General features: G+C 35.2%; 1 protein-coding gene across 3 annotated transcripts in view; it reads left to right on the forward strand.

Annotated features, from left to right (window-relative positions):
- Positions 1-17638, forward strand: part of Cbp53E (Calbindin 53E) — a 204314-nt gene that overhangs the window by 185055 nt on the left and 1621 nt on the right. For 2 of the 3 annotated variants that reach the window (XM_071592097.1, XM_071592098.1), the window contains exons 9-12: positions 211-256; positions 2161-2172; positions 7640-7696; positions 8107-8178. In XM_071592097.1, the coding sequence (XP_071448198.1) occupies positions 211-256; positions 2161-2172; positions 7640-7696; positions 8107-8178 (187 nt within the window). The remainder of the gene's footprint in view (positions 1-210; positions 257-2160; positions 2173-7639; positions 7697-8106; positions 8179-17638) is intronic. The other variant, XM_071592099.1, reaches the window with a different exon arrangement.

The raw sequence follows: 17638 nt of genomic DNA on the forward strand, positions 1-17638 counted from the left end.
TTATTCCCCTCCTACAGATCCCCGCGGTAATTTTCTGTAATATTATTAACGCAACATAGCAAGTATGTCGGAAACAATTCACACTGCATTACATATAATTATATATTATATATATAAATTATAAATTTAATATGCATTTAAGTTAAGCGTAATACTATTAATTTATAATTACACACTTATGCTAATTTTATGGAACTTGCTCTTTTCCAGACTACTACCCGTGAAGGAAAATTTCCTCTGCAGGCAGGTTTTTAAGGTGAGAATTGGTATAAAGTTTTATTCCTTCCATGAACCTTCTGATGAATCTAATTTCACAAATTATCTTAAGCATATTATCGTTGCAACAAAAAATTCTCAAGTGAAATGTGCTTGCGGTACATATTTGTACCAAAATGTGATTTGCTTGATTTTTCGGTGTGTATATATGAATAGTTGTAGCTATATGTTTTCTAAAATAATCTTGTAATGCACACTAGCAGAATTGGCAAAACTATATCTAAATACTTGCTGTGCAATTTTTGGACAACTAATTTGAATATGCACTTTGCACTTAGTTTGATCTTTCATCTTATTTGTGGTCTATCTATGGAATGTTTTCTGCTTACTGTCTTTCTTCTGATTCAACTTCCTCTAAAATATTGATAAAAAATTAAAAACGTATTGATAAAATTTTAACAGTATAGCAAAGTTAAACTTGCATACATGTAAAATGATCCGATGCATAGTTAATAGATTATTTCCATGATTTAAGTTTAATAAAAATTAATCAGATAAAGCGAAAAAATGAAATGAAGTCAGTAAAATGTCATAAAATTACTCTAAAAAATAATAAATTGCCAAAGCATCCGGCTAACTTATTCAGGGTTTCGTGGTGGAGGTGCAAGGGTTCCGGTCTAGAATTTAGTCGAGCGAAAATAATCTTTACCGTCGAAGTTTTTCCCTACTGCGGCTATGAGTCCAGTCCTTTCAAAGTGCCTTAATGTTAGCTGAAATTTTAATATTTTTTCATGATCTGGTTATGATTTGGTTAAATCCCAATACCGCATATTGGCCTATACTCATTTCTTTATCTCGTTGGGAATACTTCCAAATCCTGAGAAACATATTAAGTTCCAATGTAAAGTTTTATCTCTGTTTTTATTTTAGCGTCACTTTCTTGTGTAAAATATTGTGTTGGGCAAACAACTGTGGTTATATTGAGAATGATAAACATGCATGGATCGTAGATCCATTTGGACGGGCACACCTAGTGTTAATCGATTTTCAAATTCAATTCAAATGAGTAGTAATAATAGCAACGAGATGAATAGGTGACAACTAGCGTAAAACGGCTGGTTAAACAAAGAAGTTGTGAGGCACTATCGCCCAATGAGTGCTTCTCTTTCTGTGAATGAAGTGGGGTGCCTGTTTTCACATAAAGTGTTTGGGCTTGCTACATTTACAATTGTAGGGGGTATTTCCAGCAGTTAAGAGTTGAGACGCCGTCATGTGTTCGGTCTTCAAGCATAAACTTTTCGAGGCGAAGACATCCGTATTCCAAAGCGTTGGAGAGGTAACGCTGAAATAAACAAAGCAATAGGATGTGTGGAAAGAGATCAGTTTAAAAACCTTTCTTCATTTTAACCGACATAAGTACATCCGATATTGATCGACATTAAGGTCGTTTTTAATTTTTGTTCACATGAAGTTAAGTGAAAGCAATTTAAAAATAAACGTCCTTCGTTGCGCGTAATATACTTACAGGTATGTCAAACCGAAATATTAGATGCTTTATTTTTCGCTAATGTTAATGAGCTCATTTCGCTCGGTTGTCTTTCTATAACTACTGGACATTTTTCAGTCACAAATGATGATTGAGCCAATCAATTAAACCAGTAGTTCAAAAGCACACATTCTAAATTGATAATGAAATATTCATAAGTTCAAGTTAAACGTTGCAAAAGATGGATCAAAAAAGAAACACTAATTTTGAAAGCAATGCCTGATTTGAAAGTTTAAGTTCGACTTATATTTCTATTCTAAAATTTCATTCTCTATTTTTTCATATATTTTTCAGTTAATAATACATTAATGTTTAAATAAATAAAAATAAAGCATTAGCAGAGGTTCAAATTTTCCTTCTCAATGTCTATACTTTTCTCGATTCTTCTTTATTCACAGGAAGGAATAGAAGTAAGTATCTCTCTATATCTATCCCTTTGCACCATTTCTGTCTTTTCCTTACGAGTTGCATGGCTCTAGCACACTCTAATGCTTTTTAGCCATTCTAGAGTAGACACCAGACCGTCAGATTGATTAAATCCTAGCATTAAACCCAAAAAACCAAGTTAACCAAAAGAGAAACAAATTGTCAATGTTTCTAGTAAGATTTAGTGTAAATTATATTATGTATAACTGGTGCTAACATAAGACTAGTTCTCTTATTGTTCAACCAAAAGTTGGCAGTTACCTCTTTTACTACTTTTACGAATACTATGAGAAGCATAATAACAGACCATCGAGTTTTCCTCCTCATGCGTAGTTTTCTTCCTTGATGTGATTCCTTTCGGGAATTGTATATAAATATCGCCCTCATTTGTTTCCTCGCCGGCATACATAAGGAAGGCAATGCTAATTTTAGAGTAAGGGCTGCCAACTTTTATCCTTAACATTAACCGTTAAATTATAAATTGCATGCTCCTGTATTGACCAAATTATCTAGGTTGAGTGCCACAATTTCAGAGTGTAAAAGTAATTCGCCTTGACCGGGATTCGAACCCTGATCCCTCGATGTCCGGTCGAGTGCTTTAGCCAGTTAAGCAATCGAGGCGTCCTCTTAAACTCTGAAATTTTGCACTCTGGGTTTTTGCACTCTGAAATTGTTGCATTGAATTGCATATCAGCGGATGACTCCGTTAAAAGTTACCGCTGCGGCATCTTCCGCAGTTTCTTGGAATCTAAATTGAGATAAAACTTCAAACTGTGTGGATGTTTTTGATAGGTCAATCTATCATAATTGACCGTGGAGGAATTATATGAGATATCTATCATATTAAAAATAGTCTTTGAAAATATTATTTTGTTTAGCTTTGTGTTATTTTTTTCAAAATATAATCCCAGTATTATTGTTTAAAATCTTTTAGAAATATTTTAAAATTTATTGGTATAACTATGGAGCTAAAATGTCCATTAAAATATATAACATACGTAATGAAAGAAACTTCGGCATGTTGTTATTGGCAAAATGGAAATTATTTGAACATCAATTGAAGTTTGAACAGAGAAAAATCCCTTTTGGGTTCTTTAGTGCTTCCTTTACTTTCTTTGTCCTTATTAGTGCTTGAAAAATCTATTACTCTTCAGATATCTCAAAAGTTAAGGCTTGATAGCATTGAAAACTTCAAGATTGCTTCTCGCGATGGCAAAGTTAAAACCCGCTAGTCAAAACTGTGGTGTATCATGTGGAACTACGGAGGCCCTTTCCACTCTCTGCACGAATGACTCACGGAACAAAAATTGAAATATGTCTCCTCGGAGAGTTCCCAAACTGTCTCCGGGACAGGTTACCCAAGAGTGAAAAATGTATATACATCGTCCTTTACAAAATACAAAATCCATCCAAATACGTATTCATCAAACTGTCTCAAATGCGGTCTATCTTCAAGGTTCACCATCACATGGAATGCCAACATTATCAGCTCGCGTATACCATCGCATCACTTCTCTTGCCTGCGCGCAAGCTGCAACGCGATATAACTAATTTCCCCAGGATAACGGACACGTTAACACAAAAGTTTGGCATAGCACGTTGCATAAAGGTTTTTTAATAGTTTTTATTGTTGAAATGTTTTAAAATTCCTTTGATTTCTTTGTCATCGTAAGGTTGTAGCGAGGCTGACAGAATACATATCTCTGTTTTCCTTTCATATTACAGGACCTGATATGATTCTGTCTTCCGTCATTTCCAATGATTCTGTCACTCTTAGATGAGTAAATACAAAATTTAATGGCAATGAAGAAGAAATTATTCTTTTCCACTGCGAATGTTCATGCCCCCGGATTCAACCTTTAAATGATCAGATCTTTCTCTCATCTCACAATCTCCCTACAATTACCAAATGTATAAAACAACTCCACGTATACTAATTAAACATCTTTTTACTAGCACTTACTGTCAAACTCACGATTCATTCTTTCAAAAAAACATTTCGTAAGTAACACCAAGTGTTTTATTTCACAAATATTAACATTTGCAGTCATCTTCTATAGTTATACAATCAAAGAATAGTTCTTTGCATCCGTTTACTTCATTTTTTTCTCAGCCACACTTTCATCATTACTTCATTCCCCATATGTATAAATGGGGACTGTACATATATACATTTACATTCCCCATATATATATATATATATATATATATATATATATATATATATATATATATATATATATATATATATATATATGTGTGTGTGTATATAATGTCTGATTTACATATTTAATCTTGGTCTTCCCTTTGTGCTATTTTCTCTCTCTTTTTCAATGGAAATATAATTAGAGAATGCACGGGAATAGTATTTTATTGTAGAGTGCGTCTGTTGAGGATTTCTCTTATATTTTTCAATGAATTCAGAGCACGGAGTTCGTTCATCTCCCACTCTTTGCAGGACTCATTCGTTTGTAATATACTTTGTGCATGAAAACTTATGGTTTTTAGTAACATCAAAAGTTAGCTATCATCTGAACAAAATGTAACGGTTGCTTAATTTAATTGAAAATCCATTTAACAAATCTCAAACATTTTGTTTTTGAGAATATTATTTCTCCGGTGTATTAGTTGAAGTAATAGCACCAATCATCCGAATAAATTTTCGTCTTAAACCTTTTCTTATAATTTTGAGTTTCCGCCCCATCTAATTTATTCTTGCATGGGAAATTGGCCTCCTTATAATATGCTGTGGATTTGTCTGTGGATTACATATCGTATTTCATTAAACTGGGATTCAGGCAAGATTTACATGAGCTACCAGCTTAATGGCAAGGGTTCTAATGGTTTTGAATCTCATTAACGAAAAATAAGAATTCCTAACGAGCACTAGTAAGCTGCCTAGCATCGAATAATGATAAGGTCTTAAATACCTTTTGCTTCCTCTGGAAACTCACTTATTTTTTTGAAGTTTTCGAACAGTTAATACAATTTTCGAAGTTTGACTTCTTATATATATCATTCCTTACAGCTTAGTCAACGTTTAATATAATATGTAATTTATTTTAAAATATGTCCATCTTTTATTTATGAGTTTATAAATAAAATTGCATATTTTTATAAATATTCATAAAAACAAATAAAATACGTATCATCATTTTTAATGCATTAATATTTATTAAAATAAGTTTCCCCATTGTCTGGCAGGCCATCTTACTTCTGCAGTGAACTAAATTTTGCTCTCATACTTTAAAAATAAAGTAATTTCTAATTATGCATTTGAAAATTCTAGCCTAATTTGTGATATACTTGCGTGGTAAAGGGGTAGTTCATTCACTGCGGTGAATTCCGAGAGACCAGAGTAATAGTGTGGAGGTCGTAAAGTCAATATGCCAGAACGCTTGTGACAGCGTCCCTTGCGAAAATTCACCGTTTCTTCAGTTTGAGAATCCCCTCTGATGGAGCCAGTAATTCGGGGCCGGACGGACGCGGACACGCGGTGTATGCTTTTTATGAAGATAGTGTCACTCTCACACAGCGCTCGTCCCCAACGCTTTACCCCCCCTCTCTCTCTATCTCTCTTTCTCCCTTGTGTCATCTCACCACATGAAACCTGCTCTTCATTTCGCACCTGGCCGCCACCAGGAGGAAGTGATGATCTGTTCCATCCCGCGTATTGTCTCACTCACTCCCTTAGTCAGCCAACGCACGGCTAATCTTCTTGCGAATATTACATTTTTACACTCGCACCGCATTTTTTTCAAATTTCCTCCTCATAGAAGATAAAAAAAACATATGCCCGAATATTCAATTCATTAATCTGGGAAAAAAGGTTGAATATCTCGCACCCTGCTAAACTAGAAAAAGAAAATTAAGATAATAGTTCTCATAATTACCTTTGAACGTTGTTTACAGGTTTATTGCTTTATTTACAGATATGTTTACCTGTATAATGCTTTACATGTGATATAATATTTTGTGGTGAACACTAAATTTTCAGAATATTTTTCATGCTCCTTTTGCCAGTTTCATTTTTACCTTCTCGCGGTTTTTTAAATGGAAACCTTTCTTCCATAAACAACAAACAAATACTAGAGTATGATTTTCTTTTGCAGGAAACTTGTTTTACTGTTTTAGCTATACAGTTATAATAAAATTTTCAAACCTATTTTCTAGACAAGATTTCTTATAATTCACTTAACAATTGAACTCTGCTGATATTATTTTCAACCAAAATAAGAATTTCAGCATTTTATACTGATTTAAATGTAATAGAAAAACATTTTCGAGGAAAAAGTTAATGCGATCATAAATTTTAAGTGTATTTTACGTGAAGCATATTTTGTATCTAATTTATTTTGTGAGATCATTTTTAGCAAATCCCAAAAGGGTAATTTAATTGGTTGATCTAAGGGTAACATTTCAACTCCCCTAAATACAATGACCGAAGATATCTGCAGAAAAACGATGCTAGTTATAAAAAACTTAAGGAAATTCATTAAATTCGTTATGAGAATTTCATTGCCTTAAAATGGAAGCATTTTGCTGTAAAACCAACGGTGAATAAATACTAAGCCTGCTGAACTATCTATTTAATTATTTCAATGAACCATTCGTGTTTAATTGCTTTTAAATCACTGGTAAAGAAAATTTTGGCATTTTCTATGCTTTCAGAGAAACCTCGCTACTAATTTAAGCAAATACATCTATGTATTGCTCAAGATCTTGCCTATTGTAAATTTTGTCGTAAAAGTAGCAAATATTGCATCAAGATACTGTGAAGAGTAAGAGACAGGGTATTTTTGCGAGAAAAAGTAAATGGAAATGTCAAAGGTAAGTGTGATAGTGCACTTACGCATAATTTGCAAATTACCTAGTTGATAGTTGGCGATGAACTCTTTCGCTTTGACAATATAGGTCAAAAGGATCATTAATCTCGTGAACCTAAGGAGAAGATGTCAAATCAATTTATGTGTGCAATATACTATTTACCAAATTATTTGGTACATAAAAATAAGTCTGGGTTTGCAGGGCTGTAACAAGAAGCACTAGTCAGATTTGAGCATGAAGCCATTTTCTTAGTGTTCAAGTCTGGATGCTGATTGCATTACGCCGATTACTCTACCTCTACCTTCACGTCTTTATAAAATTCAGAAGAGCGATTAGATTTACTATTTAATTTTTCTCTCTAATTTGGACTAATCGCTTTCCGATGCCATGTAATTGGATTATCAACGTCCACATTACCTGAGCTCGGAGACGAAAATAAGAACATTTCCCGTTACTCACTTTTAAAAGTTAGTATTTCTAGTTAAGAATTCTGATTTACTCTCCATTTATTGCTATTACCTTCTTATGCATCCTGTAAGCTCAATATTTATGGAGTTTAGAATGTTTTTAGGTACTCATTATTAATTACAATTTAATTAGTTGATGTCCTTATTCACTTTTTAGGGCGCTACCAAGTTGACGAAGGATGATATTGAACGAGTTTTCTCACTTTACGACAGAGTAAGTATCTGTGTGGAAATCCAAGGCCCTGTATTAATTAATCATTCCAATAGTTCTATTAAATCATGAGTCAAACAAGCTTGGACCCTGGATTAAACATTGATTTATATTCATCTGGAATAAGTATTACTGTTTTATTGACAGCTACTTAATGCTTAAATATTTCTAAGATATTGATACTGTTCATATTTGCAACATTTAAATAAGATTATCACTTTTTAACTGCTTCAGATTACATTTTTGATACTCAATGCTGTAAAAATTCTAAATACTAAATTTTTAGAATGGCTGTTGGCCCCGTTAAACTGCCGAATATTGTGTCATGAGTCAGTTAAATTATTAGATTTACTGATATTTATGTCCTACTTCACAAAAGCATACTTATTATTATCCATCACAATAATTTGCAGGATAACAATGGGACAATAGAAAATGAAGAACTGCGTGGGTTCCTAAAGGATCTCCTGGAATTGGTTAAAAAGGTAATTACTCTCTCAGAATAGATCCCTTTTATGGAGTATTAGCTCTAGTACAGGTTGCATATTATATGATATTTGCATCTTTTATATGAAATTAATTTTCTTTAGATGCATAAGTTCCTTCATTCTTCCCTAATTAATGATTTATTATTTTGTGGTGACCAAGTGTCAAATCTTAGCATAACACCTTTTTGAAGTATGTCATTTTGGTTGATACACTCCAAAAAGAGGAATGTCTGAAATAATATTTTTAGGGTAAGTTCATTTTCCCTATTCATTTTGAATGGCACACTTTTTTTCCTGCAATAACCCATTCGAATAAGAGTGCAGGTTTATGTCACATCCTTGTGCCCTCAACTTCTTTCATTCAAACTTTCATCCATTCACTCAGATTTTTCGCCCCTCCTAACATGACGAGTCAGTTTTCCCCTAGTGTGGGTATGTTAAGTTATATTAAGTAAGGTTGCTTAAGATTAAATTTCAACTATGTGATATTTGAATGCAAATAAGGCTGCTTGGATTATTTTCGTTTGTGACTCTCCAGGGAGATACGAAAATGGTCACCGATTCGAGGCCTACTCTATAAAAGTTGATGCGTGGTGGTGTGATGATGATCAGTCCTCTTGAAAATCTAATGAAAATCTTAAAGAGGCTTTTTGAGATTAAAGTGGCGCATGAGCGATCAGTAAAAAGTTTCCAGTAAAGAAAAATATTATAGTATTAGTACAAATATGCAGGTAATTTTTATATTTAATTGTAAGTTGTACTATTAATAGTTTTAAAATCAAAGTGGCTGCAAAATACAAGAACGTGTAATTGTTTTGTCTTCCAGGATCTTAAATTTTTGGTTTAGAAAAACCAGGCTTTTTAATAGGGTCATTAGATGCCAAATTGTAAAATTTTCTGCTCTTTTGTCGTAGATTTCGGCCAAAATCCCATCAAATACTCTCCTATAAGATACTGCCTTTTCAAAAACCATTTACGAGGAATTTCAGTAATGGCCGATAAAATTATAATAAATTGGTCTTACAGGTATATTGCAAATTTCCAATAAATATTTTTCAACTGTGATCCTCTAGCAGATGTCCGTTTAGCGCAGAGAATAATATCAGGTAATCACGAGTGGAAGTACACAGGTAGGTAGATGAAAGGTATACATGAACACCAACTTATGTTCAAAATAGATTTAGAAACTGAGCCGTCAATGCATTAGGCTTCCTGGGGTCGGGTGCAGATTCGAATCATAATTTTTGAGTCATGGAATGGAATTGAATCCAAAAGGATCAGGAAGGGTAGGAGAGTGCCAAAGGCAAATCTTAGAAGGTTAAACCAGAGAAAAAGGAACATTTACCATGACTAACTCAATAAATATATTAATGAGTTTTAGGGAATGAAAAGAGTAGGGGAAAGCTGGGTAAACTCTAAGAACGAGTTAGGAAAATCAGTAAAGGAAACATTAGGAATGGTGGAGGAAAAGAGAATTTAGAAGCCATGGGTCACAGAATGAATGAATGAAAGAAAAAATGTAAGAATGTAAGCACGGAAATGAGGAAACTAATGCTAAGAGACCTAAATAATAAACTTATGCAAGGAGTTGATAGAGACAAGAAATGTCGTGGAAAGATCAATGGAATGATATGGAGAAATTTTATTCACAAGGTAAGGAATAAGCGCTAGGTAAGAAAGTAAGAGAATAATAGAAGTTAGCAGGGAAAAAACGCTACCGACCGTAAGAGGTAAGACAGAGAAGTTATTGATAGAGTCAGAAAAGGTTCAAGGTCCATGAAAATAATACGTAGAAGAGCTTAATTTCAAAGATGTTATGCCGGCTCCAGTTTGTAAATAAATAGCAAATGTGACATAGACGAGATTAGTCAGGATCTAGGAATACTAGTTAGCGAGATATAAAGAGCACTGAGGGGTATGAAGTAGACCAAGGCAGTAGGAATAGATTAGGGATCAGAATTACTTAAGGGTTTGGGGAAAAATAGAAAGGAGGGATTCTTTGAACTTGGCCGTAGTATATAAGAGGAAGGAATATGGCCAGAAGATACGTACACGTCTCTTCAGGTTACTTTTGTTCCCGATTCCGAAAAAATGTATAGCAATCACGAATGTGGACTGTATGACAATAAGTTTAATTTCACTCCCAGCAGAAGTAGTTCTAGGAATCATCAGTAGGAAGTTTCAAAGTTGTGCAAACAACTAACGAGTTAAAGATCAGTTCCGGTTTAGAAAGGTTAGGGGACCTCGTAACTCAAATTGGAGTAATGAGAACTTTTATAGAAAGAAATATCAAATGTAATCAGGATTTTTTTTACTTTTTCTTGGAATTTGAGGTGTCCGACTGTGTAGGGGGCCAGCTTGAATGGGGATAATGCAGAATTAGAATTAAACAGGAGAATAGGCAACTTATTCGAAACTTGTATATGAATCATAAAATACAGGATGGGTAGCGAAGGGAGAATGGAGATGGGTGATGATCAGCGGCTCATTGTACTTATTAGTGGTATTTTACAGGTTCAAGGAAATTTTTTGGTCCAACAATAGGAGCTTTATCAGCCAGAGCTCTAATTGTCAATCGTTGATCAGATCGTATTCTTGGTCCTCTTGATTTGGCTGCAATACTTCATTGGTCTGAATACTGGACCTGCTACTCCTCTCATCACCATGCACATTTGTTCGGCCATTTCTGAAGCATTGACACCATTATCTAACCTTTCCTTCACTCATTACTGTATATACATTAACTAGGAACTACTCTCGATGAGTAGGGGCTGCTGATGATCATCCATTTGGACACAAAAATCAAATCATATCACGCGCAATTCGCAATTGGCGAGAGCGACAATTTTCGCGGAAATTGTTTTCTGCATTCAACGACCACTAAAACGAAGCAAGAGCTTCAGTAACTTTGAAAACATTAAGTAAATAGCACTGCTTGTGTACAAATTTGTTTTGATCCGCAAATATTTAGATATAAAAAACGTCTCTTACTTTTCAAATATGCATCGTATTAGGTAGAATTTCCATATACCTAACCGTGGGGAAATGTGAACAAATTTTGTATAATCTGGCAAATAATGGAACCAACCCATTGAATTGGATGCGTACAAAATAAAGGGTATTCTTGGTGTCCAATGTATTAAATAACTATACAGTTAAGTTAACAGCAACCAAGGAAAGTAATCTAAAGAGGACCTCAGAAGCTAAAATAGAAGTATAAAATATTAGAACTATGCTGAGGGTAGGTAATTTAAAAAGTTTCCAAAAAGACATGAATAAATTAGCTATGGATATGAGATAATTAAATAGGAGAAAATGGTGTAGCGACCGTAACAAAAACATTTAGAGTGGAAGGTTGGAGACAACTTGGAATGACGTTGAGCAGAAAATTTCGATGCATTGTTAATTAATAGACGGAAGGTAAGCAAAGGAATACTGTTATTGGAATCGTCAATTCGCAGATTCACAAATTAAATAGAATGTATACTTGGATACAAAAACTTAAAATAGGAAGGAAGAAGTATGAGAAAATATTGAAGTGATCTACTTAAGGTAAAAAAATTGAAAATTTTCCGGGAAGAATGCATACCGATAGTGATGGAAGATTTAAACGCAATGAATGCTGAAGGAAGAAATGGGAACAAGGTAAGAAACTAAGGTTTACAATCGATAGATGACCTCGATGATAAAGTGTTGCAGAATTCAATTTTAAATAGTGAAAAGTACCTAAGTAACAATCTTTAGTGGTCTACGTGTATAATCTAATCGCCGAACTACATACGTAGGCTCATATCTTATATTATATTATGATTAGACACTGGGAAATAGTATCATTTATTGTCAATGTTATGATATAATGGTTACAAAATGTGACTAGAATTTTAAGAGAAGGAATGAAATGAATGGAGGGAAGGAATCCATGTTGCAAGGCAAGATAAAGCAATGATGCACTTTGCAGTAAAAGATTTGTTTTGTGATGTATTTTGGCTCACTCAGGCATTATCAGGTTCAATACAGCTAATTAATGAAAATTTAGTATGAATGTATACATGAATATATACATGAATATATAAACACACGTACACACACATAAAACACATATATATGTATTTACATATGTATGTGAGTTTTTCCGTACAATCGTGATATATATATATAACTCACACAAGCGGCACAAAAATGGGCTGACACAATATAACACAAATAGAATAGAATAGAAACATTTAAAAGGGCACTCACACGGTAAATTGTTCGAGCTTTCGGCCCTCTCAGAGGCCTTCTTCAAGTTGAAGAAGGCCTCTGAGAGGGCCGAAAGCTCGAACAATTTACCGTGTGAGTGCCCTTTTAAATGTTGCTATTCTAATATATATTTGTATTATATTGTGTCTGCCCATTAAATATATATATATATATATATATATATATATATATATATATATATATATATATATATATACACATTCAAACACGAAATCCCGCCAAACGGCGAATAAATACTCATATATACAGAAACAGATATGTGTGTATATATATATATATGAATATATATATATTTATATATATATAAATTCGTAGGGGTGGGTACATTCCCGCGGAACTACTGAAATGTTTAGGAAAATGTGGGAGGAAGAAGCTATATGGGCTGATTCGTAGTATCTATGAGGAAGGAATCTGGCCGGAAGACTTTGTGAGATCGGTTTTAGATCCTATTCCGAAAATGGTTAAGGCTACATCACCTGAGGACTACAGGACAATAAGTTTGATATCCCGCGCAGCTAAAGTTGTTCTCAGGATCATAAACAAAAGGATAGAGAGTAGGGCAAATGTTTACTTTTAGGGGATGATCAGTTTGGGTTTAGGAAGGGGAGAGGTACGCATGATGCCATTGCAGTGATGAGATTATTAATCGAGAGGAATATTGAGTACAACCAGGAGGTATTTGCCTGTTTCGTAGATTTCGAAAAAGCGTTTGATAGAGTGAATTGGGATAAACTAATGAGCATATTGCAGAAAATAGGAATAGATTGGAGGGAAAGAAGGCTAATCCGCAACCTGTACATGCCCCAGACTGCTCAGGTGCGGGTGGGGAATGGGGAGTCCGGATGGGCAGTGTTAGGAAGGGGTGTAAGGCAGGGATGCCCATTATCACCGTTGCTGTTCAACCTGTATGCAGAGGAAATGATCAATGAGGCATGGGAAGAACTGGAGGTAGGAATGAAAGTGGGCGGGGAATTCGTAAAATCGGTTAGGTTCGCTGATGACCAAGCTTTAGTTTCTCCGTCAGCCAAGGGGTTGCAAGCATTGCTTAGTGAATTGGAAATTCAGTGCGACAGGTATGGGATGAAAATCAATATTAATAAAACCAAGGTTACGCGATTTTCTAGAAAGAAAAATGGCTAAGCTTAACATTAAAATAGGAGGGCAAAAACTAGAGCAGATAGAACAGTTTACATATCTCGGTAGTGTTTTGGACCAACACGTTCAAAGTAGTGGGGAAGTAAGGGGAAGAATTGCGCTAGGCAAAGAGGCTTTCACAAGGAGGAGGGAGTTGATGACAGGGACTTTGAGTAAGGGTGTTAAGAAAAGACTCGTAAAAACTTTGATATGGAGCGTAGCTATGTACAGTGCGGAAACGTGGTCATTGAAGCGGGAGGGTAGACGTAGACTGAAGGCTTTTGAAATGTGGGTGTGGAGAAGAATGGAGAGGGTGAAATGGACAGAGAAGAAAACAAACGAGCAAGTACTTGGTATGGTGGGCGAAGAGAGGAGTTTGTTGGGAGAAATCCTATGGAGCCAGGAAAAGTGGATGAAGGGGGTATTGACCGGCAGTGGGATGTTGAAGACTGTAATTGAGGGGAGAAAGCTATGCAACCGAGGAAAGGGCAGGAACGGGATAGGGATGTTGGACGGGATGAAGGGAGGAAGAAAGTACTCAGAGATGAAGAGGGATCTGATGTAGAGTAGGTTGTTGTGTTTGGCTAGGGGTCACAAATTATTGAATTACTAATTATGTCCATCAAAAGAGATCACCCAGTACTAAGCCCTATACGGCGTGTGAAAATTCACACATCAGGGTTGGGGGGCCAGTTCCTTTCCCTGTGCCGGTTATGGTTTCCCTGGAAGACTGGTACCCGAAAAATCACTTAAGCTTGGGTGGAGTCGCAGGTGTCTTGCCCGGGAATCGAACCCGGGACCCTCCGGTCAGCAGTCCAACGCTCTACCCACTAGACTACCGCGACCCATATATATATATATAAATATATATAAATATATATATATATATATATATATATATATATATATGTATATTTATTTATTTATTTATTTATATTCATATATATATATATATATATATCGATGACGTAGAAGCACTCACGAGACCACTATAACACTTGGGTGGCACAAGAGAACACATAAGTATGTATACAGGTAGAAAACACGCACAAGGATACATTTAAGGTAGTTTGAGCTTTTGGACTTCTCTTAGGCCATCTTCAGGTCAAACTGGAAGGTTTTGGATGGAGGAAATGCGAGGACTGGGGTGAGGGATGCTGGGAAGGGAGGAGAAAAGCAGAGAGGATCTATTGGTAACGGTTCAATTCGGGTAATTCAAGCGATCGGAATGCTAGCACATATGCGGATTCGTCATTTATCACGTAATAGAGGTGAGAATCTCGAAACTGTGAAAGGAGAATTTATGGCCGATAAAAAATAATTGAGAGACTCAAGAGTCGTGTGTCCAGAGAACAAAAATGTCGTCCATGTAGCGGGCCCAGAAAAGAGATTGGAGGGGTTGTTTGCGTAAGGAAAGTCTCTTCAAGGTGACCTTAGAGGAGATTGGCGTATGATAGTGCCATCATTGTTCTCAATGTTGCACCTTTTGTTTGTAGGTAACCACTACTTTGTAATGAGAATGCATTTCCTGCGAGGGCGAAAGTGGCTAGGATAAGGAAAAATTCGGTCGAAGGACGCTGGAGTTTGAGGCGTAGAGAGAGATAATTTCGGAGAGAGGCTAAGCCTCCATCATGTGAGATGGAGGAGTATAGGAAAGTCAAATCAATGGTGAACATAAGTAGGTTGAAGATGGGGGTAATTGAGACAGAATTTAAGCGGTGGAAGAAGTATTATGTTTATTTTATGTGAGAGGGCAAGGAGAAGACAAGAGATTGTAGGTGGGGATCAAGAAACGCGGAGATTATTTCGATGGGAGAGTTGAAACTGGAGACTATCGGACAACAGGGGATGTTAGGTTTGTGTATTTTCTGTAGGATATAAAACTGGGTTCTTCTAGGATTCGGGGGTGAAAGTAAGAATGAATCTTGAGAGGCAAGACCTTCATCTGATCCAAATTGGAGGAGAAAAGACATCTTTTTGGAAAATGGGTGTGGGGTGATTGGTGAGAATGTTGTAAGTGGATGCATCGTTGAGATGACTAAGGGTTTTGTAAATAGAGTCTTAAGTGTTTAAAATTACAACAGGGGAACCTTTATATCGGCGGTGGTGATTGTGATGTTGGGGTTAGACCGTAGGTTTTTTAGGGCAAGACCTCCGTCGGTGGACCGTTCATGTTTAGATTTGAGAAGACACTGTATTCTATTTTGCCGTCAAAGTGTATATATATATATTCTATTTACTACTCTATTTATTTATTTATTTATTTATATAAACTAGAAAACCAGTAATCAACCCAAAAGTTGGACTGGTAGGTGATAGTAGATAAATAAATATATATTATTCATTCACATGAATGTAGAAATAAGGAAAAGAGATAGAAATACATACATACAATAGAAAAATACAGTAATGGTGGGATGGTGGGGAAGGTGAAATCGAGTGAGCATACACAAGGAAACTTTTGTACGCTTGTAAAAAAGTTTCCTTTGTCGGGACCTTCTCCACGGATGTTTCGACTTGCCAGGTCGATGCTCTTAACCACTCGAGTTAACGAGGAAATATAATTTACACTGAAATCTGCAGGAGGTTTATGCAACCAACTGCCCCAATTCTTCACCCATCATATGAGAAATGGACATGGACCTAAGAGAAAGGGATAGTAAGGAAATCAATCATACAATGTCAAAGGCTGGGAACAGTGTGTTTCGTAGCTGGCATAGTCAGAAGAAGGAAACAAGCTACAATGGCTAAATACATATGCTCACCATTTGGCGGGTTGTCGTGTTTGAATGTGTATTCTATATATGACTTATAACTACCACACTCTGCAAATGAGGGTAGCCAATGTAGATCGGCATGAATATGCAAAGAAATAAGACAGTGTTTTCCATCTTCCTCTGTGGTTTCTAACTTATTTGAAAAAGAGATGATAAGAAAAAGTTGGTATTGGTTGGGAAGGACATTATGTGGAGGCTGTTAAGCCAGATTTGTGGTTGATGAATCTTTGTTCATCAACGCAATTGTAGAGTTGTCGCCATGCATAGATGTGCTCTAAAATGTATACCATTTTTATGTAGCAAAAATGAGAAAGTGTAGCGATAATTTCCTGAAGGAATTTGTAGACAAAATTAAGCATATAATAGAAAGGTGTCAGATAATGCAAGTGGAACATTTAACATATACATGTATGTAATATATTTTGACAAATAGGTAAAGTATTTTGGCAAATTGTAATAAAAATATAAAGAAATGAAAAACATCCTCAAAGAATCATTTTCACGGGAGTATTTCATGATGGGAATTTTTAATGATGAGATAAAGGCAATATTAGTGAATACTTTGTTTTGGAGTGTATGTTTGTATAATTCCAAGATGAAATTATTTAGGAAGGAGATAAGCATTTATTAAAGGATCCTGAGATGTAGTCACGAAGAAATAGAAAAGTTAGCTCTAATAAGAGAAAAGTATCACTAAGAAATGCTAACTATCAGGGTAAGTTTTTGAGGGTTTTTCTAGAAAGGAAAAAAGTTGAATGGTAGATATAAATGGTGGAGGTGAGATATTGAAGTTAATCACAAAATCATTACTGTTAGATAACAGATTTTTATATGGCTTGAGGGGAGAAATTAATAATCCTGAATTGAAAAAAAATTTAAAATATGCAGTATGAGTGAATATTTTAATTCTTTAGATGATCATGATGTTGAATAATGATTTTCTGCGCCCATGCAAAACCTACTTCTAATCAAGTCCGCAAGTATTAGTTATAAAAATTTGGCCAAACTTAAGGTTATACTACATTATATGTCAATTTGATGGTTTAAATAGTCTGTTGCTTTAGCTTATTTTCACAATGGGAAGTGATCCATTCAACCTGAGGAAAATGTTGCAATGTAACCAGTGCATAATTAATGATAATTGGGTTGAATTAAGAAACTCTGAAGGTTCCCCGTAAAAGAAAACCCATGGCTAAGGAAAAGTCCATGTACACATCTGTGGGAATGAGACAATTGTTTTGGAAATGCTAAATTGGACTACCTACTCAGTCTTTTTTCCGTTAATA

This window comes from Hetaerina americana, unplaced genomic scaffold (genome assembly GCF_022747635.1).
Source record: "Hetaerina americana unplaced genomic scaffold, ioHetAmer1.1.p SCAF_5, whole genome shotgun sequence".
In the NCBI taxonomy this organism is placed as follows: Eukaryota; Metazoa; Arthropoda; class Insecta; order Odonata; family Calopterygidae; genus Hetaerina; species Hetaerina americana.